Genomic DNA, 22,591 nt, shown 5'->3' on the forward strand with positions numbered 1-22,591 from the left:
AAAATTAGATCTGAAAGATTAATTTGATATTTTTTAAAAAAACAAGGACTAAATGAATAAATTTTATAAAAATATTATATTTAACAAGAAAAATAATGAGAACAATTTAATTATTTTTAAGTTGTTAAAAAATTAAATATAAATAGAAAATGCGAATATTTATAATAACTATTTATTATTTTACTACCTTATACTACAATGGATTTGCTAAATTTACCACAAATTTAGTGCAATATTTAAACTTTTCAATTAGTTTTTCGGCTAGATTAATTAGAGTAGTCAAAATGGATAATTTGATCCGGTCTAACTCGATCAAATACAGGTTGGTCACTTAGTGAGTCAATCTAATCTGACTCACTTATTAGCGAGCCAACAAAATTTTGAATCGAGTCTGGCCTACCACGGGTTGGTGAGTTAAATGGGTTGGCTCACTAGCTCATTTAATTAAAAAAATACAATTTTCTTCAGTCTCAAAAAAACTAAATTATAATTCCCATTCAAATATAAATAAACTTCAATGCAATATAAATGCAATCCAAAAGTATTTTAAACTTCAAATAGAAACCAAAATCACAAAAATACAAAATTATCAATGTGTTGTTGGCTAAAATAAAACAATCTATCTTGACTCAAATGCAAAACTCAACATAATAAAAAAATCATTGTGTGACCCTTTTATTTGCGAGTTGGCTCACCAACTCAGCTTACTACTGGTTCAACCCGGATGAGTCGGGTTCTAGGTGGGTCGAATTAAAAATTAACTCATAGTGAAATTTGTAAAGAAAAATCAACTTAATTCAAACTCGTGATAGATCAGAATGCTTTGCGAGTTCCAACCCATTTTCACAATTCTAAAACTAATCAAGTATAATCAGAGTAGTCTAACAATAAAACAAAACTTATTTTCAATTTTAACTTGATGACTAATAATATTTCGGCAAAATCATATAAGGGGTTATTTATATATTTTGTAGAGTTTTGTCCCTTATTTTTAAAAAAAGTCAATTTAGTCTTTCATGTTTTTAGCATTATTTAAAACAGTCATTTCGCCCAGTTTAAAATTAACTCCATTGACTACACTTGGTCTCTCTTCTTGTCCTTTTTTTCTGCATTCTTAAACTTTATAATCCAAAGCATGAAATCCATAGTCAAATTAGTTGGAAAAAGCCGCTCTGAAGGAACTTCAACTTCTAGTTTTTCACAAATCCTCGCATAAATCCACCTGCAGTTTGGTTAGAGTGTTAATTTTAATTTTGTTAAGGTTTCCGAGAAATTAAACTAAATTATTGGTAAGAATTTTAATTAGTTTGAATGATGTTTACTAATTAATAAGAATGGTTACAATGGAAATATAATGCTTCAGGTTTGAGTTTATTTACTAGGGTTTATGGTGATTTGATTTTTGTTAGCGTAGATTATTTTCCGTCGTTAACTTTTTGTTAAGATTTAAAATCTTAACTAGTTAAGTTTCTCTGATGCTTTTTGGAGTTGGATTATGAGGTCAACTGAAAAAGTTTTACAAAGACAAAATTAAAGTCGTTAAACCAGATAAAAGATAAAAAGTAATTATATAATTTAGTCTAATATATTTTCTTTATTGGTAAGAGGGTGAAGGAAGTACTTGTAAAATTGGGGTTAAAGATGTTTCCAATAGCCAATAGTTCCTTCTTTCGCCCCACATTTCACGCTTTTCCAAACCAATCTTCACTCTCTTCTGCTCAACCAACTCAATACGATGCAGCGAGCAGCATGAAATGAAATAAAATGTCTTTTCAACCTTCAACCTTCGCAATGTCAATGCTGCATCAACGCATCATCATCATCTTCATGCTTCTTCTACCCCTCACCTCCGTCATCGCCTCCGAACCTTGCCGATTCTCTTTTCCCGACGGAGACCGTCTCTACAATTACACCCTCTCTTCTCCCATCCGCAACTTTCCTCACGGCATCCTCAGCGAAGACGGGTACTCTCTCTCCTTCTCTTCTTGATCTTGCCTGAACCCTCTCTATATCTATTTTTTCTGTTGCGTTGATTTAACGATGTTCCGTCTTTTCTTCTTTTTTATCCGATTTGATATCGTTTTCCCTGTTAAGATGTATACGCTTTCTTTTCATTAGTTGTTCTATCCTTTTTCGGTCTCCCCTGATTCAAGTTTATGGTAGTTTCGGGGATTAGTTCGTCAATGTTATAGCTAGAGTTTTTGGAATTTAGTGTTGTGGAATGTTTTATCTGTCAGTATCTGGATTCTCTGGTTTTTACTGTAATTTGGCGATGGCGGTATTGTCGGTTCTTAAATCACGATCTAGAAAAGGGGATTTACTGTCTTTAGTCTTGATTACTTTGTAAGGACATGGCAGTTATGCAGTTCTGACTGAAGGTTTTCTTTTCATATTTATTTCGGTGCTTGTAGGTTTTACAAAGTGGCAGTAAACGAGACCACACTTTGGTTTCAGGTTGGCTCCATCAGGTCACACTTATTTCTTTGGATTCTGGCTAGTAGCGTTTCCATCCATCAGTAATGTTTTTTAGTTGTCTATGGTCGAAAACACAGAATATTATCTGTTCTTCTTTTTGGGGCTTTGATACTTTAACTCTCTGAAGAAACGAGTGAATTTCCAAATTAGTCATTGGGATTGTAGGCATCTTCCATTTTAGTCGCTGGAAATTTAAAATTGTCATTTCCTTTAGTTTTTTTAGGAGAAACGGCAGTGAAATCTGTTGTAGAAGAGGATATTTAGAATGACTTTTTAGAAAATCAGGGACTAACAAATGTTTTTTAAAATCTCAGGTACTAAAATGTTCAACCAATATATATTGACCCATATATATTGACGTTAATTTAGGGGTTTAACAGTTAGAAGCTTGCTTCATTTTGGTCCTCTAGTGAATTGGTGTTTGTTATATGTAACTATGCAAGGTCAATCGCTTTAGTTGAGCTGGCTATGAATAGACGAACTTTCAAAACGCAGCATATACGTTTATAGGCAACAATGGTCTTGTAGTAGCTTAAAGCTTGTGCCATTTGATCCATAATTGAATTTTGTGCATTGGTTGTGTGAGCAGCTTTGCGATGGAATGGTTTTCAATCATGACCCTCCAGTATGTGCTGACTGCTGGGTGAGTTTTTCTCTTTTCTGTGACGCTATTTTTTCTCTATTTTGATTGACATACAGTAATCATGATTTCGTGTGATTTATGAATTCTGATCTTACTTTATAATTAATTCTGCTTTTGGATAAAATTTATAGTTTCGTAAAGAAATAGTTGATGAAATCACAGGTGTTTTAGATATATTTATTGTTTGTAATATATCTCAAATATATGGTTTCCTCTTTTCTTTTCAGTACGAGACTTTTATGTTGCTTTATTTTTATTCATCCTTTTTAAGCTTTCTTAGAAAATTGTAGAGTTAAAAGATCATTGCGGAGATCTTACCCTTAAGGAAATGAACCCAAATGTATATATGAAGCTTCAATGCATCCATACTTCTTCTCAATAACAGATAACTACAGTGAAACTGCACATTTTTTAATGAACAGGAAAGAACAAGTTATTAGATTAGTTATCTTGCAATCAAGTTGACTTCGTATCATAATCTAGTAATGTATTATAAATGTTTCAAAAAATGAAGCTGATTAGAAACTATATTTAGTTTAATTTACTAGCAATTAGTAATTGGTCACTCTAGTCTACTGACCCACTGCCTGGGGTCACTGTTCCCTTATAAGCGGTGCTACTTCAAAAAGGTTGAGATGAAAAAGCTAGTTCATACCAATGATAAAAAGCAGCAGGGACTGGCACTGGGAACGATTTTAAGGCTATTCAAAGGTCCTGCCACGATTTTCATTAGTAATGTTTGAGATCCTACATTGTGTAGGAATAAGGCTAAATTACAATATATAAGTGGGGTGCAATCCTCACTTTCTAAACTGGGTTTGTAAGGTTAAGTTAGGCATAAACCCACTTATAAGATGGTCTAAAAATCATTCAGAGTCTATCCTTACTCAAGTTCTTTGATATGCCACCTTATTGGGCTCCTGTTAGATCATCCACAAATATCTAATCCCATACTTGAGATGTTAATTTCTCAATGAGTGTGTGTGTGTTGGAATCTCATATTGACTAGAAATAAGGTCAAAGTATAATATATAGGTGGCATGCAATCCTTACCTTAGAAGTCTGTTTTATGAGATTGAGTTAGACAAAGTCATTTATTAAGAAGTAAATTATTTCAAGAATTTGTAGAAATAATGTAATATATTGAACTATTTACTATCCCCTAATTATGCAATGTTTTCTGCTTATTTGATTGTCCTATTGAATGCTTTAGGATTGTGGAGGCCCAAATCAATGTGGGACTCGGTGCAACGCACTCGTGGCAAACAAAGTTGGAGGTAGAATTCCTGTCATATCTGTTTTCTCCCATTACTTGTTTTTGTGCATAAATAGAGTCCATTGTCTACTGCATATGGCTGTGGTAGTGGTGGTGACAACTGGACAGTTCTGCTGCTTTGTTTAGTTGTTGTGCCTTGTGAGATGGACAGTTCCTTGTTTTGAAATGAATTAAATGATTAGTAGGTGTTTGACCTTGGTGTGATTTCTCCAATTACACAATAATTGCTTATTCTGAAGCATTTTTTTGAGATTGTCATTAAGTAAAAATGCAGTTCAGGTCATTTTTTTGCTTTTAGTCTCTGTTTTTAATTTTTTTTTGCTGAAAAATATTGATTCTACCATCACCGTTACACAATTTAGGCCCCATTTGGGATGATTTTCAATTTTTCAATTTAAGCCCCATTCTCTTTTAGTTCGTTGTTTATCGTAGATGTTTTCCCCAGTTTTAAAATGTTGCCAATCTTTATTTTCCTTTAAAATGTTAACTGAAAAGATGTAAGACTGTTCAAATGAGGTGTTGATGAGAGGATCTGGAGGGAAGCATAGCAGAAAAGAATATTCCGTCTGCATCTGCATCTGCATCAATACGGTACCCGATTGATTTTCTTCAATGGAAAGTCAGAAACATGTGTTTAAAGAGGGGGAGGTGGATAAAGGCATTGGGGTCATGGTCAATGGAGATGACAGAAGTTTTGGGGTCAGTGCAGTTGGAGGAACTGCCAACAGAGGAATTGTGAGAGGGAGAAATGTGGGTGAGGGGTGGGGGTGCCAGGAGAGGGATGCATGTAGGTGATGGATAGGCATGGGGAAGGGAAGCACGATGGTTTAGGGTCTGAACAAGAGTTGGAGAAGGATAGAGGAAAATACCAAAACAGATGAGACATTTCTAAAGCCTTAGAAGTAGAATTAGGAAACTTTTTTAATTACTGCTTCCAAAAGTGAATTAAAATTGATTTAAAAACCACTTTACCCATATTTTATCCAAACAATTTTTTTTTTTAAATTTCAGCTTACAACCTCCTAATAGGACCTTAGATTATATTAAGTGATGGCGTGATTGAACTTGTTTTTAATAACTAATTAGACTTACACATAAGTAAAGAATTATCAGACTTTTTTCTACAAGTTTTATTGCTAATTAATATTTCTTGTATTTTTTGTTATTGTTTTCATTTGTTTCTCATTTTTTGTAAACTTTTTTTGCTATGTGAACGTATAATCTACTGTGCCGATGATTTTAACTATGAATTAATTTGCTTATACCTGTTCGATCGAGCACTCTTGCACTTAAAATCTGAAAAAAAAAAGTGTTCATGCATGAACTACTTAGTGTTTTTTCATTATTAACATTGTTTCAGCTTGTAAGTAGAGCTGCAATGTTCTTTAGTAGAGATTATTTTTAGGCTTGAAATAATATTCCCCCCTCATGATCTTTAGTTCAATAGTTAATTTTGGCGATACCCTTCTATTTTGCTTAGCCATTTAAAAGCCTTCCAGACGTAAACTATATCCCATTGAAGTCAGTTGTTTTGTACATCTAAGAGTGATGTTTTGGTAGGATAGAATCTTCATCTTCTAACAGAGTAATTAATGCAGGTTATCATGTATGCACAGCCATAGGACGTGGCCCAAAAGTAGATATTGATATAATTGGTAAGCCCAATTTTCCTATCTGTTTCTGTTTTCTTATTTTTTTTAGTCTATGGATTTCTTTTGCTAATTTGCTGTGCTTCAGTTATTCTCCTGTTTTGTATGTTATGCGCTATTTTGATTTAAGTGATTTTGAGTAATGCTTCTAAGTATGAACTCAACTAGAAAATATGACTCTAATACTGGTGTCATTTTTAAAATGTTATGCACTATTTCAATGGCAGATAAGAAAAATCCCCATACTGGTGTCATTTTTAAAATGTCAAACAGTGGCCCTAAGTTCAACTGTTCGCTAGCTGTATCTGTTATTTGCAATTCAAATGGAGTGCAGGTAGGTTTTTATTTTTATACTTATTTATTTTAAGTTTTTAATTGATTAAAACAGATATTATGACTCTGGTAATGATTGGATGGATTGTCTCATTTATCAATCTTCTACTTACAGGGACCACAATCTCTGGAGAGATTAGGTGCCTGTGATTATGTGAGTACTTTATTTTTTATATCTTTTATTTTTTTAATTGGCAAATGTTAATTGTTAGTATGTTAGTTTTTAATTAGCTAGGGGACTCAAACCACAACCTATCCCTCATTCCCTTCCACTTTTACCACCAAGCCACCCCTCTCCATTTTGGAAATCTTTTATAATTAGTGCTTCCTTGCATATTATCTGTTAATGTACGATATACTATTAGGCAGATTTATCATAGCTCTATTATGTTCTTGTGCAGTATATATTTTTAATTTGTTTACTTGGAAATTGAAAATTACTGAAAAATTTTGAAAATCTAGGAAATGATGTTTGTGGGCTCTTGAATCAGCAATGGATGTGATTGAATTTGTTGGATTTTCCTTTTCGTCTTGTAGAATCTTCATAATATTATCAAATGATATTGCTGTCCATGTTCCATCAGTGTGTTATATTGTCTGATGTTGGGTTCCTTTTATTTACTTTTATCGTGTTAATTTTATTGCAGACATGCTATCATTATTTCTCTTCTTCTGTGAATTAATTTATCAGTTGAAGTGTACCAAGAAAGATTTTCTTATATTTTTCCTTTTCCAGCTATTTTCTTCACCAACTGCCATGTCCCTCAATGATGTGAAAACATTTATTGTTTTGTAATGTGCTCAAGTTATTTTATCTCTGTATTATTGTTGAATGGAGTTTTAATTGTGAAATGAAAAGATCGAAGACCTTACCAGTCAAAATGTATTTTTTTCAAAGCTATAGATGTTGAATATAGATGGAAGGAAAATTGATTGACTTTGCAAAAGTGAAGCAGAGCTAAGCTAACAAGCTCTCAGCTTTAGTACACAAGATAATGAATCTTTTTCTTATGTCTTCAATTTTTTGCTGTTCAAAATGAAGAAAGTTGCACAGAAATCCAATCTCTTATTCCCCTGCATTGATATCATCTAGTAATGGAATAGGAGGATATGAATGATGGCTGGGCAAGAGTTGAAAACATAGGGCAATATGAAGGTGATATTAATTTAAAAGCAAAGACAACTATTATTTACTGACAGTTTTAATTTTCTCAAGCAGGTTACAGAGCTGAAGCACCCATCCGGTTGTGCCGTCATTATAAATGTTCATGGAGGAGGGTTGGGGTGGTTTGGCACCTTAATGATCATGTAAGGGTTTTACTGTCTTTCCTGGGACTGTGAATTATCATGGGGGGCTGTGATTTGGCTAAATTACTAATAATTGTTTCATTCTATCTTTTTCCAGTGTTTTGTGCCTTTTTGCTGCATATCTCCTGGCTGGTATAGTTTACCGATTTTTCTTCCTTGGGATTCGTGGTGTAGATGTACGCTCTCTGCTACCTTTCTGTTGTTTACTTGTCTTTTACTCTCTTCCCTGTAGGGTATGTGTTACGAACCAATAATTACGAATAGGAAAGAAAAGAAAAAGGTTAATGTATAGGATGAAAAGAACAAGGAATAGGCGAGTAATCTTTCTTCCATGGTTTTCCTCTTCACAAAGAGCTAATACTCTATTTACAAATGACACAAACTAGAATCAATCCCTTCTCTTACGTCCTCCTAATTATTTAACTCATCAGCCCTCTAACTAATCTATAACGTAACTATCATATCTGAGCCCCCTTTCTCATAGTCCTAATATTATGCACATCCATGTTCATTTTATTTGGACTTAAATATGTTCATTCTAAATTATGGTTTTTTCAAGCTCTTATTTAAATTTTATTTTTGTTTAGTCTCTACTTTTGGCAAAAGTTGTGTTTGTAGCATCTCATTGGGGACCAAAAACACAGACTTTTTATAATTTTTAAAATGATAAATTTTAAACAAGAGTTGATCTTTTAGAAAATGTCATACTTATGCGTTTCGTGTAGGTTGTAAGAACTGACTAGTCCATAATTGTTTCGTTATACATGCTCTTCTCCCTAGAAAGTGAAAAGAGAAAAAGAAACCCTTTTCAGTTAGTTATTATTGGCCTCTTTTTTCTATTGATTTAATTTAATTATGAGGTATTTTGAATCGATATTGCATAGTGTAACACTTCTGTTTGCCTTTCATGGTGGGCTTTAGTATTTATGTATGGGTAACTTTAATGTCATTGCTAAATTTTCTGCATCCCATACTGAAACTCGAATTCATTACTGTCCCCTTCAATGGCGGGAAATTGCTTGTTAATACACCCAGTTGATTTATGATGTTTTAAAATGTTAATTTCATGTCAAATCCTTCTCCGAAGCACTCTTTTAGAGCACTAAATCCACCCTTTTGGGTCTTCACTGCTTTTGGGATTGAAATGTTTTTTCTTTGACTATTTTTCAGATTATCCCTAACTTGGACTTCTGGATCAGCTTGCCTAGGAGAACACAGGTATTGTTCTACATGAATGCTTCAATTTTAGTTTTTCCAATCAGGTGGTAGGGAAAGATAAAATGAGTTTTTAAAACTTTAGCTCAACGATATATGTACAAGAAGGTTGGGAGTTGCGTCTTTAGTCTAAGCATCTACTTTGTCTTTGCAGAGTCTGTGTTCTTCTTTGGTGAGGAGGTTTAAGGGACCGTCTGAAAGTTACCGGAGCTCCTATTCACCTGTGAATTTCTGAGATTATATTTTCGATTCTGGATTTATCTGGTGAATTTCTAACGGAAAATCTTACACATACGAGGCAAACATTCTGCAGACAAATGCAGAAAATTCCTTTTTCAGATACCCTATTGGTCAGTTCTGAGCTTCCTTGATATGGAACATTCCTCAGAAATCTGTAATTCTTTTCTGATTATCCCTCCATGAATTTAGCATTTATCATCTTTGAAAGACTAGGGGAAAGGGCTGGAGGAAGAAGAAGAAAACAAGATAACACAAAAAAGAAAGTCGGGATAATTCTTTAAGAAAGGAGGGATTGATTATAAAGGAGCTAATCTAATAATTTTGGTAGACATTCTTTGGTATAATCAGATAATTGAATCAAATTGTAACTTTTATTTTTTTTAGTTTGACCATTAATTCTTTTGTTTCTCATATTGTAATCGTTCTTGCATTTCTACTTGATTCGATATGAATTGGGCGTGCCTTAATGCTTTTAGCTTTCTGCCAAAGATGGGCCAGTATATCCACACTATAATGTAAGGTCAATGGTCAGCATTAATCTCTTGTCTCGAGTCATCCCATGTTATCTATCCGCTACTGGCTTTTGTAATACTCGAGCTTTTGTACATACCACCACGTTATGTTTACCTATTGACAAAAACTAATAACAATTTCTAACATTTGAATAAATTCTTTACTAAATTTTGTGATCTCAGTTTTCATTTTAACTCGTAATTTTATACTTCAATAATAATTTGACTAAAAATAGAGAGTAGTAGATGAAATGCGTTATCTTATTAGCACTATAAATAACCTAAGACTTCCATAAGACAACTATGTGAAGATGAAAGAACATTTTCAGATATTTTATTGATGCTGAGAGTAACAGTTATACAACATAATTGATGAAAATGATTGAATAGTAGTTCTTGTAGCGTCATCTGTTGTATGAAATTAAAATAAGAACTAAATAATATTATAAAAAACAGTAACACTTATTCATTCTCCCCTTAATATACTTTTGAAGAATAAGAGGAAAGTAGAATACAATGAGTTTCTTCATTGATACCTCATTATAATTTGAACTTCATAATTTGTGGCCACATCAAATAGGTGTGACTTATATTTCTTATGATAATTCTGATAAAGAAGATTCTAAGACAAATAAAGATTGACAGTGACGACTTAGCTGTCAACAAGCCTCCATTTCTGCTTTTGTTTTGTTTTGTTTTTTGGTTACAAGGAGTGGCAAAGCCCCTATAAAGCAACTATAATTCAAGGAGAAGATAAAATGAACAACAAGTGCATAAGATAAGGGTTATTATACGCCACATGAGGCCAATCCAATAAATGCAAACCCATCTTTTCCTTTGATTTCACGCAACTCTAATTCTTCCTTGTGGGTGTACTCACATCACATGATGACGTGACGTGCGATAGATTTCTAGAGTTTATGACTTTTGTGCTTCATTGATTGATCATCATTACGATTGAGTCGGAACGATAAGCCACGAAGCGAACCAAGAAGTCTTTGAAAGCCAATGCTTGTACTGGCAAGATTTTTCTTTTATTATTGTATCACAGAAAAATCAATCAATCAAATACTTTGTTTCTTTTTATTTCATTTGTCTTCTATATTAAATATCTAAACACAGTCTTAATGAACTGCGTTTGATTGTTATGATGGAATTTGTGCTTGTGAAAAAGGCTCTTTGAGATTAACAAAGTTTGATTTGGGTCTCATCACCCAATAATTTAGCAAGTTTGAATGATGTGTATGCCTTTAGTATTTCTCATCTTATAGAAAATAAACGTCAAGTTTACATTACCAAGCCTTTATCGGGATATATGAGAAAAATATTAGTTCAACTAAATATTTTATGCCTCTTATGAGAAAAATGACACATATATGTACCTGATTACAATGGAGATACTTTTAATTAAATTGAGATTTTCAACATATTTATTTACTATTGAAGCTCAATAAAAAAATTTTAGTGCGTGAAAGACTCAGATAATTGTGTGTTATGAAAACATTTACAATATTTATTAGAAGAGTTGCATTTTTCTTAGTAAATATTTTGTGAATACAGTTTTTTTTTTTTTTTAGTATGTGTAATTGAGTTTCGTCTTGTCATAAATTTTTTTGAGTAGGTATCAATGTTTTGATCTCAAATTTAATGATAGAGTCTTTGTCAATTATTATACATTTGAGATATTGTTTATTTTAAAATGTTGACTTTGTTATGTTTTTACCTTAAAAGACACCTAGGTGAATGATAAAATAAAAGAATATAAACTGTCTTAAATCTCGACTTCTAACTAAGTAAAGTTAAACTATTGATTCTATGATAAATACCAAACATATTTTTCATACTCAATCAAACGTTTTTTTCAAACCAAATTCATCAGTAGTATATATAACAACAAAGAAAAAAAAATACATACTACAAACTTATATTATTATCATGTCACTTTATTTAATAATTAATAAATTTATAAATTATGGCGCACAATCATCAATATTAAGTCGGACTGGACTGACCGTAAGTTTTTTTTCTTCTTTTTTTCAATTTTCTTAACCTTTTAAATTTCTTTTCAAAATTTGATTATTTTTTTTTATGTTTTAAATTTGTTTTACATACATATATATTAATATTAAACGCATATTTAATCCAATAAAATATTTTTTAACTTTTAATTGATTAGTTAATGTTTTTAATTAGATAATTTAAAATAATTATTATATTTACATATTAAATTACTCAATTATAAATGATAATTGAGACTTAATTTGTAGGTGTTAATGATTTAAATTACAATAATATTATATATATTTATACATTTAAAAAATATAATATAAAAATAATCTTTTTAATTATTTTTATTTTATTTTTTATAAAACAAATCAACACACCGGACAAACTGGTTCGCATTTTGGTCCGTCAAATTGACAGATCGAGCAGAACGAAACAGAACAGGTTGACGGGTTGAAATCTTCAACTCAACATGTCTCTTTTAACACGGGCTAAGACCAACCCGTTTTATCACTCCTAGGTAGTATTTAGATTGGGGAGAAGATTTGGGAGAAAGAGTAAGTGGATTGATACGAGGAGATGGAAAGTGAATTGTGGAGTTACTTGGATTAAGAGATTTGAATGGATGGAGGAAGAAATTTGAAGGAAAAGTTTGTGATAAATTTAATAGATTAAAAAATATTTTAATTGATAAAAGTAGATAATTACCAATTTACTCTTGTGAAAAAATGTGAAATAAATTAAAATGTGAGTAATGAAAATTATATTAAAAAGAAATTGAATTTATTATTTGTAATGAAAAAATAAAATTTATTTGAATTTATTTCTATAATTATTATAATTTTTTTTGTTATATTAATTTTGGATATATTAATTATTATTATTATTATTATTATTATTATTATTATTTGTGTTATTAATATTAGTAATTTTGATTTAGTGAAAATTGTATAATTAAGTTGAGGACATAAAAAATTAAAATTAGTCCTCGTACAAATTAGTGGAAGTTGAATAACTAAAATGACCACTAAACACTCTTATACGCCCATCTCTCTTTCACGGATATCTACACCCTCAGATCATTTTACAACCAAATGTAAGTGTCTACTGTATATCCATCTTCCTATCACACCAGCGGAAACATTACCAATAAAAACTATTTTAGGTAATATAATTTTTAATTTATAAATTAATATCTAAATTAATTATTATAGTAATTAATTATTTTTTATTCCTAAAATTAGTCACTAATAAAAAAAAATTATTGTAGTGCAATTTACAAAATTAATCTATAAAATAAAAATTACACCTAATTATGTATATTATAAATTTGTCATATGGCTAGTTAATAGGATTATCAATATAGTTATATAATTAATGTTGAATGTATAATATGATTTAAAACCTTATACTTTTGTCCATTGCTTTCCCAGGTAATAATAGATCGCATCTTCTCTCTATTTAACATCTTTTCCTCTCACATGCTTTCTATGATAACACTCTATGTTCTCAATATACCCTCCATGTTTGTTGTCATTTTTCTATGTTTCGACCATACTCTATAATTGTGATTATGAGAGTAGTTGGGTTTGTTGGTTTGCGATATGTATTTAGTCCTTGGTTTTATGTTCTATGTAATGTTTCTTAGACATATTTTAAATAAGATGAACTATGTCATGTGATGTAATTTCTGTTGAACAATATTCAAAACCTTTTGTTTATTTATATGTTTTAATATTTTTTTGAGTATTTTAAATTTCAAATTATATTTTGTTCGAGTTTGATTTTTTTTTGTGTATTTAGTGAATTGTGAATACTTTCGAAAAAAAATGCACAATTTACATGGTTCCTATCGACCTAATTAAGATCAATGAATCATAGTTAATATATTTAATAATTTAATATTGATTATGTAGATAAAACACATGACAATGAAATATATTTTTTTTATGTGGATAAGTTTTAAAAGAAGTAACGTGAAATACAACCAAGTTAGAAAATGTATGGTAACTGATAGGGATTATTATAAAGTTGACTACTTATTGGTATTGTTATTTTAGTTGACACAAAAAGATATGGTTAAATATGTTTTTTCTCTTAACTTTTAGTAAATTTTAGAATTAATATATTTAGAAACTTTAGACCAATTTAGTTTTTATCTTTCAAAATATTAGATTTAGTCTTTTTAATTAAATTTTGTTAAATTTATTTGACATTTTAAGCGTGTTTCATAATAGTGTTTGACTTAACAAATAAGAAAAGATGTGTCAAATAGTATAAACAACTCAAATACAATCCTGAAATACGTACAAAATATCAAATAAATCTAACAAAATTTGATTAAAATGACTAAATTCATGTATTTCAAAAGACAAAAACTAAATTAATTCAAAATTTTAAAATAAACTAATTTTAAAATTTAATAAAAATTAAGGAATAAAAAAATATTTAACTCTAAAAAAGTAATGATAACTTAAATATGTGAATTATAGCCTGCAGGATCACCATTGTTGTGGTGTCCATGTGAATACGAAATGCAACGTTACCTAACACCTGTTCACCCTCTACCTAGTATTCTCCAACAAACCCTAATTCAGAAAAATAACCACATATATTTCATGACACTATCAATTTTCTCTTACATTTAAACTGCTGCTATAAATGGTTTTAATATTCTACTTTTTGTTTTAAAGTGGTTGTGAAATGAGTATAATAAAAAAGTGGGTGTCAAAATATATTTTTCTAACTAACGAAATTTTGAGTTTGAAAAAAGCACCAATGGATTGTACTGTTTTTTTATTAGATAGAAAACAGTTGGAATAAGAAGAAAAGGATAGGAAAGAGGGAAAGAAAAAAAAAATAGAGAGGAGAGTTATGTCAAATAATTTTTCTTAAATATCGTCTTTATTTTTTTTTTTTTCTTTCTTCTTGTACAGTGAACACATTAAACACATAGTAAGACTTTTCTTTTCACCAGTCTTTCAAAGAATACAGTTGATTTATCAACAAAATTTGCACAAACAAAAACGGCCGTAATCTCTTTTTCTTTAATTTTTACATCGTAATAAGTAAATATACAAAGAAATATATTTTAATGAAAGATTACGTGAAAATTAATATCGAGTTGACAAAAAAGAATTAATATTATTTTCTGCTTTGAAAATGAGGGATAAATAAAAACAAAAATAGTATAAAAAAATAAATTTGATATGTGGCGGAGATCACGGAGGGTGATTGGTTTAGATAGAAACTTCTGTTCTCTTAGAAAGTAGTATATTTTACGATAATGATATTTTAACCAGAACTCCAGGACCATGGCTTCTGAACTAAAACGATTGTTGTAGGTTGGTGATAGAAGAATGAAAAGAACAGTTTATGGATGCAAAATTCGATGAAGGCACCTTCTTCTTCTTCTTCCTTCCTCTCACTTCTGAGAGTGAAGCCTCGCTCCTCTTCTTACCTCTTCACCCTCTTAGCTTTCATTCTCTTCGCTGCGATCCTCTGTGGCCATGACTTCCTCTTCATTTTTCATCCACACCCTCACTCTAAGGAACAAACACAAACCCTCTTCTTCTCCACACCCCGTGAGTTTCACTCCTTCTTTCTTTTTCTTATTATCATCTCCATTTTCTTGTTCTTGTTATTTCATGTTCTTGGGTCTTCAAATGAAGGAAACACGACAGAAACCGAAAGAGAGGAAGAAGTAGGGTGTGACGTGTTCCGGGGAAGGTGGGTACGCGACGAGTTGACTCGCCCACTGTACGAGGAATCGGATTGTCCCTACATACAGCCCCAGTTAACATGTCAAGAACACGGTCGGCCTGAGAAGGAGTATCAACGATGGCGATGGCAACCTCACGGTTGCGATCTTCCCACGTAAGTGCTTCGCTATTTTTTTTAACATTTTTTTTTGTTTTATTGTTCTGGTAATTTGGAAATAGCTAGAAAGCAGAATGTTAAAAAGTGTGTGTTGTGTTTTTTGTCGGGTCCAAGTTGTCGGTGTGAGAGGGTGTGGTTGTTGAACGCTGTGAATATTGAAATCGTAACGTAACTGCTCATTTATTGAATCATAATTGAATGGTTGGCACCAACAATTTTGTACCTATTAAGCCATGCAATGATGGTGGAGTTGGACACTTGTAGTTATAGCTCTGTTTTGCCATTGGTGGGACTAAAGGTGTTGCAAGGACATCTTTAACTCCATCCTTGTCCAAAATTTTAAATATTTTTACAGAAAAAACCACATTAAATCAATCGGATCCAAATGCCACAAATTTTTGGTTAAAGAATTTATTAAAGTTAATTAGTGATAAGAATAATTAGTGTAAATCTCACTTAGATAGTTAATTATAGGCTTAAATACCTTTTTGGTTATCATTTTCGTAGTGTTTGTTGCGGATGGTCATCATTTTGACAGAATGTGTAAAATGGTTATCATTTCTACCGAATGTTTAAAATGGTCATCATTTTCACAATTCGTGTTTTGTTTGATCCTTTTCTATAAGACTGTTTAAATCATTAACGGAGCATTGTACAAGTAGCACGATTTGTATTAGGTGTGTTATGTGTAGTGTACATATGGCTAATTAACGTTAATTTTTCAATTTAGGGAAAATTTTGTAATTAGAGAAATTTTTTCATCTTCGTCTTTCTTGAGCTCGGATTTGCAGAGGAAGCAACTAATACTTGTCATTTCATCATTGGATTGCAGTTGTGCTCTTCATTTCAATTTTCCAATTAATCATTATCAACGAGTACTGTACAGGTGACACGGTTTGTATTAGGGTGTGTTACGTGTATTGTACAGGTGTGGGACAAGTTAACCCACTTACCTCGTTGATGATGATTAATTGGAAAATTGAAATGAAGAGCACAACTGCAATCCAATGATGAAATGGCAAGTATTAGCTGCTTCCTCTGCAAATCTGAGCTAAAAAAGGTTGAAGATGAAAAAATTTCCCTAATTGCAAAATTTCTACTAAATTGGAAAATTAACATTAGTTAGCCATATGTACAGTACACGTAACACACCCTAATACAAACCGTACCACATGTACAATGCTCGATTTAAACGACGTTACAAAAAAAAGGACCAAATAAAACACGAATTGCGAAAATGAGGACAAGTTTAAACATTCGGTAAGAATGATGATCATTTTAATCATTCTGTCAAAATGAGGACTATGCGTAACAAACATTACGAAAATGAGGACAAAAAAGGTATTTAAACCTTAATTATATAAGATTGAATTAGATTTAAATTCTTAAAATAATATCATAATTATTTAAAATTTATCTAACAAAATTTGATGTTTGTAGATTGATCATATCATCCCTTGTTATTAGATCACTATTTATGTTTATTTTTATGCTTGAGACATAGATGTTAAAGATTTCATATTCATTATTATACATAAGAAAAATGTTCCATATATAAGTAGTGTAAATATAATCTTATTATTTTGAAATATTAGGTAATGTTTAAAGTGCATTTCTTAAAATAGAGTGAATTCCTCACATAAATATATTAATCTTAATATCATATATAGTCAAATTGAAAAATTAAAATATAGTTACAATTAATATAAACTATATGAATTTAAACATGTATTTATTTTGAGATAAAATCAAAACTCGATTGTCCGAAAATGCATTAGGTTTTAGGATGCCTCAGTTAGACAACTCAGATTTCAAGATATTTTGATGTTTTGTGATATTTTACATATTAATTTAATTAATTAGAAGTTGATTTTTTAAGCCCTTATTTGGACGGTTTCGGGTTGATAATTATTGGTAGTTTGAAACAGAAAATTAAAATTCTGAAGTTTTGGCTACGTTTTACCTTCTTAATAAAATCTATAATGATTATTTGCTCGATAGTGGTGGAAACTAAGAATTATAAGCGTTGGGTTGATTTATTTGGTAGGGTCTTTGAAGTTAAGTTTACGTTTAATAATTAATGTAAGAAAACAAGAACCACATATTTTCCACAATGGAATGGATGCTAGTTAATGAGGGAGAGGGCTATATGTAGCTTTTATTTTATCTTAAAAGGAAACCAAATTCATCTGCCTCATTCATATCAGACACATATCATTAAGAAGGATTTGTACAGATAAGACTGCAAAAGTTTCCAATGATAAAATATGGAGACACTATATTAATATCTTCTTTAATGCAACAAATGAACCAGTTTTCTTTAAGGTGATTAAAATGGTAGGTTACACCAAAATTTAGTATGCAAAAAATTTTGTAAGACCATGTTTGCCCAGTTTTTTTTTTTTTCAAGGTTACTTTAAATTTAAAAATTAATTATCGAAATTAATTATTGGGTTAAATATGTTTTTGGTCTCTCATGTTTAAGTGAATTTTGGAATTAGTTCCTCATTAAAACTTTATACCAATTTAGTCTTTCATCTTTCAAAATGCGTGAATTTAGTCATTTTAATCAAATTTTGTTAAGTTTATCTGACATTTCAAGCACATTTCATGATAGTATTTAAGTTAATATTGAAGAAAAAATGTGTCAAAAAGTGTAAATAATTTAAATACTATCATGAAATGCGCTTGAAACATCAGATAAACTTAACAAAATTTGATTAAAAGGATTAAATTCACGCATTTTAAAAGATGAAGGACTAAATTGGTCAAAAGTTTTGATGAGGGACTAATTCTAAATTTCGCTGAAACTTGAGGGACAAAAACATATTTAACCCTTAATTATTTGATAAATTTTTTACTGCAAAAACTCATGTTTTCAATAGAAAAACTTCTCTTAGCTTGTACGCAAAGTGAGCACACTCAACAAGGGTGAGCAAAGTTAGAGTTCTCATAGAAACTAACTTACTTTTTTTTAAAGTCACTTGTTCTATTATAAAAAGAAATAAAGAACTTAATTTCTTAAAAACCTTTTTCAAAATGTGTTTGGTCTAGCTTCGCTTTTTCAATTAGAAGCTCCAGAAAAAGTTGGGCACGCATAAAATTAAAATGTCCCATTCCAAAGTTCAAGTAAAAAAAAACAGCTAAAATTAATTTTGATATTGCAACCATATAATAAATGAACAAATTAACAGTATTTGAATTTCTAAGGTCACACTTACGAGAAAATCAAACTATACAATTTTCATAGTCATGTCATGATTTACACTTTACACTTTATCCACTGAAAGCTCAAAGTAATCTTAATTCATTTATTTAAGATGAAGATAACACATTTTTATGAACAACAGATTCGATGCAAGTTTAATGCTGGAGAAGCTTCGTGGGAAGAGGATGATGTTTGTTGGAGACTCCCTCAACCGAGGTCAATATGTTTCTTTGATATGTCTTCTCCATCACCTCATTCCTGAACATGCCAAATCCATGGAAACCCTTGGTTCCCTCACTATCTTTAGAGCCAAGGTACTTAATTATATATTTCTCACTCTTTACTTATAATTATGTTTTTTTTCTTTTTTCTATTTGTTCATCGTGTTCATCGTGTTGTATTTAACTAGGAATACAACGCCACAATCGAGTTCTATTGGGCACCTTTTCTACTTGAATCAAACTCCGATAATGCAGTGATTCATAGGGTAACTGATAGAATAGTGCGAAAAGGTTCAATCAACACTCATGGTCGTCACTGGAAAGGTGCTGACATTATCGTATTCAACACTTATCTTTGGTGGATAACTGGATCCAAGATGAAGATCTTGTATGCTTCTCCACTTTTCTTTATTCAACCAATTATTTTCTTTTCTTTGCCCTAAAGTTTTCTCAAACTCTTAGGCTTGGATCTTTTAACGATGAAGTAAGAAAGAGCGTTGAGATGTCAACAGAAGATGCTTATCGTATGGCTATGAAAAGTATGGTTAGATGGGTGAAGGTGAACATGGACTCCAACAAGACAAGAGTATTCTTCACCAGCATGTCACCTTCTCATGCAAAGTGAGTATGGTTCACACACATATAAAATATATACTAAAAAGAATTTGTTACATATTCACGTCTACAAAAATTGCAGAAGCATAGAGTGGGGAGGTGAATCAGAAGGGAATTGCTACAATGAAACAACACCAATTGATGATCCTGCATATTGGGGTTCTGATTCTAAAAAAACCATAATGCAAGTAATTGGAGAAGTGTTTGGAAAATCGAAAGTACCCATAACTTTTCTCAACATTACTCAACTTTCCAACTATCGAAAAGATGCACACACATCAATTTACAAGAAGCAGTGGAACCCATTGACTTCAGAGCAACTAGCTAACCCTGCTAGCTACGCTGATTGTGTGCACTGGTGTTTGCCAGGACTTCAAGACACTTGGAATGAACTTTTGTTTGCTAAGTTATTTTTTCCTTAATAGGGCGTAGAAGAGAACGAATTAATAGAAAAAAGAAGAAGAGAGGATTTATGTATAATAATAGTTAACATTGAAGAAGGAGCAGATTGTACATACCAAGTTGAGTGAATTATTTTTAGCACAATGTTAACACATATAGTTTAACTGAATTGCTGTGAACGTCTCTTTTAACTATAGTTAGTGTGAAATCAAATATATAAGAGGAAAAATGTGTGTGTGGGTGTGTGTTTTATCATAACAATTGAAAGTATTCAATAATTACTGTAAAATCAAAATAGATTAATTAAATTAAAATATTTTTGGAAATAATTCATATATATCATAAAACCTTTAGACTGTGTTTTTTTGGGTGGATATACTATTTATAAGGAATGGAAAGAGATAATTAGGAGGTAAGTAGTGTATTATTTTGGAAGTGATAAAAGGTGATGGGATGAGATTATTAGAGGGATGGACTGAAAATTTAATCTCACCATCTAGAGTGAGATTAGAAGGTGATACACCTAGATTTATCAAATTACCCTTCATTATTTAATTTTTGTTACATCTGATTTAGTAGTTAAAATCAATACAGGTGGTGATTTTAGTTCACTTTCTTAATTCTATGTTAACGGTAATAATAATTATTATGGTTATAATAAAAAATTATTACTTATAAAATTACTATTAAAAATAAAAAGAGTTTCCATGTAAATTAATTATTTTCCACCTTATATATTAAATTTATTATACAAAATATATTGTATTATTCATTTTTTATAAATTTTTTTTTATATTTTCAATCATTCAATAAAATTTATAAAATAATTTTAAATTACTTATATATAATTTTAAATTATTTATATATAATTTTATATTATCTATAACAATAGTGACATTTTGGTAATGTAACTTTTTTTTCTATTAATTTTATTTTAATATATCACATCAGTCAATTCAGTCACAAACTTTCACATACTTCATTTTCTAATCTACTCTAAAATCATCTTTGAATCATTTAAAAGAACTAACATCAATTTCACCCTTTCATACATTCGATCTCTTCCTCTCTCTCTCCTTCTAATCCTTCTTCTCAAAAGAACACAACCTTAAAGATTTATAAAAAAAATTTAAAAATCTCGATTATTGCTTTGAAGTATGATGTACATCTTAAGAAAAGTGATAACAGATGTAGATGTCTCCCAATCAGAATTGGGATGGGAAAACACCTAAAAACAATAATGGTGTTTTGAATTTTGATTTGAAAGTGAGAGCATATCGATGAACACGTTAGAGTGGGTGTGGTCCAGAGATAGATATAGCATTTAGTAGAATTAATTATGAAACCAGTGATTTCTGGTTTTCGGAAAATTTAATGTTAAAAGACCAACATTAATATTTATTAAAATTCCAAACCATTTCATTCTTTTGAGCTAATCTTTATAGCATTTCTATGATCATTAACCTAAATATATGACCAAATTATTAATTAACTCTTCCTATCATTTATAATAACACACATATCTATTTCTAATCATAATTTCAAACATGAAAACCTTTATCAATTTTTACTAACTGAAACATTCATTTACCTGATTCTAATAAACATCAGAATAAGGATAATTACTTTTTACTTTAGAAAACCTTTTAAGTGAAGAAGATTAATATGATATATGTTAAAAATCACGTTCAACATCTAAAATCAAAATCAACTTATAAAGTATTAACTTATTATATAAATTGATTTTGCAATTTATTGGTGAAATCGATTTGAAAGAATGAAAACAATATAAGGTGAAAAAGTCTGAGAGATTAATTTAAAATTGACATTACCATATGTTTAATAAGTTTCATTTACTTTTCTCATTATAAAAGTTTTCGTAATTACTGACATAAATAAATTCATCAATAAATTCAAATTATCAACAGGATTCTAAAAACAAATATTATGTGTTGATAAATTAGAATTTGTATTACCAATAACTATTTTTGTCAATAATATTTCAACGATTAATTCTGTTAATAAATTTCATTGGTAACTTATAATATTTATTACTGATAAATTTTTCCATTAGTAAATTTAGTGACAAATTTGTTTGAGTTGCTATGATAGAGATATACAAAACTATAGAGAAACTAAAATCAGCACAAATATGCACACAAAGTGTACATGAATTATATTGCATCATCATCAATGTGACAGAGAGACCAATACTCGATTTATAGAGTAACTATTTTATTTACAAGACCAACTAACTAACATATTGAACTTGAATTACAGTTATAACAACTCCAAGTCTTGTGAGATTTTTTTATATTTTGAGGGGGAGATGGTTGAGAAGAAGAAGAGAAGTAGGAGGAGGATAAGGAGAAGTTAGCACTAGTGACGGTGAAAGTAGTGAAAGTGTACAAATGCAACTTCGATGACAACCAGACAACCACAGTTGGAAGAGGAGAAGGAGGAATATGAAAAGAAGAGGAGAGAAAGAGGAGGAGGAGGAGACGATGGTGGAGGTGGAGGTGCGATGTGGAAGAGAAGAGGAAGAGTTGAGAAAGATAAAGAAGAAAAAAAAGTCTCAATTTCGAATTTGATCAATGGTCAAAATTCATTG

The 22,591-nt window shown here is 30.5% G+C and overlaps 2 protein-coding genes across 3 annotated transcripts; both read left to right on the top strand.

Annotated features, from left to right (window-relative positions):
• Positions 1-1,633: 1,633 nt before the first annotated feature.
• On the top strand, positions 1,634-9,677 carry LOC114194450 (autophagy-like protein). Its single transcript, XM_028084710.2, has 11 exons — positions 1,634-1,964; positions 2,412-2,454; positions 3,065-3,118; positions 4,332-4,395; positions 5,993-6,049; positions 6,271-6,377; positions 6,492-6,530; positions 7,596-7,684; positions 7,782-7,860; positions 8,855-8,902; positions 9,054-9,677. Exons 1-11 carry the CDS (start codon positions 1,765-1,767, stop codon positions 9,132-9,134), a joined length of 861 nt encoding a protein of 286 aa, XP_027940511.1. The 5' UTR covers positions 1,634-1,764; the 3' UTR covers positions 9,135-9,677.
• Positions 9,678-14,915: 5,238 nt separating this feature from the next.
• On the top strand, positions 14,916-20,149 carry LOC114172202 (protein trichome birefringence-like 33). Of its 2 annotated transcripts, XM_028056962.2 has the most exons (6): positions 14,923-15,239; positions 15,327-15,531; positions 18,885-19,056; positions 19,152-19,351; positions 19,426-19,584; positions 19,661-20,149. In XM_028056962.2, exons 1-6 carry the CDS (start codon positions 15,035-15,037, stop codon positions 19,998-20,000), a joined length of 1,281 nt encoding a protein of 426 aa, XP_027912763.1. In that variant the 5' UTR covers positions 14,923-15,034; the 3' UTR covers positions 20,001-20,149. The 2 variants fall into 2 exon arrangements, with proteins under 2 accessions (XP_085531529.1, XP_027912763.1); XM_085675403.1 differs by having other exon boundaries at positions 14,916-15,531.
• The last annotated feature ends 2,442 nt before the right edge of the window (positions 20,150-22,591 follow it).

Source organism: Vigna unguiculata, chromosome 1, assembly GCF_037176805.1.
Source record: "Vigna unguiculata cultivar grain cowpea cultivar isolate G323 ecotype 2 chromosome 1, ASM3717680v1, whole genome shotgun sequence".
In the NCBI taxonomy this organism is placed as follows: domain Eukaryota; kingdom Viridiplantae; phylum Streptophyta; class Magnoliopsida; order Fabales; family Fabaceae; genus Vigna; species Vigna unguiculata.

Bases quoted from the DNA above. Each gene is read 5' to 3' on its own strand.
- LOC114194450 (XM_028084710.2), top strand. From the start codon at position 1,765: ATGTCTTTTCAACCTTCAACCTTCGCAATGTCAATGCTGCATCAACGC. The intron at 6,050-6,270 runs GTAAGCCCAATT...TTTCAATGGCAG, and splicing joins AGTAGATATTGATATAATTG to ATAAGAAAAATCCCCATACT. The intron at 6,378-6,491 runs GTAGGTTTTTAT...TTCTACTTACAG, and splicing joins GCAATTCAAATGGAGTGCAG to GGACCACAATCTCTGGAGAG.
- LOC114172202 (XM_085675403.1), top strand. From the start codon at position 15,035: ATGCAAAATTCGATGAAGGCACCTTCTTCTTCTTCTTCCTTCCTCTCA. The intron at 15,532-18,884 runs GTAAGTGCTTCG...TATGAACAACAG, and splicing joins CACGGTTGCGATCTTCCCAC to ATTCGATGCAAGTTTAATGC. The intron at 19,585-19,660 runs GTGAGTATGGTT...CAAAAATTGCAG, and splicing joins ATGTCACCTTCTCATGCAAA to AAGCATAGAGTGGGGAGGTG.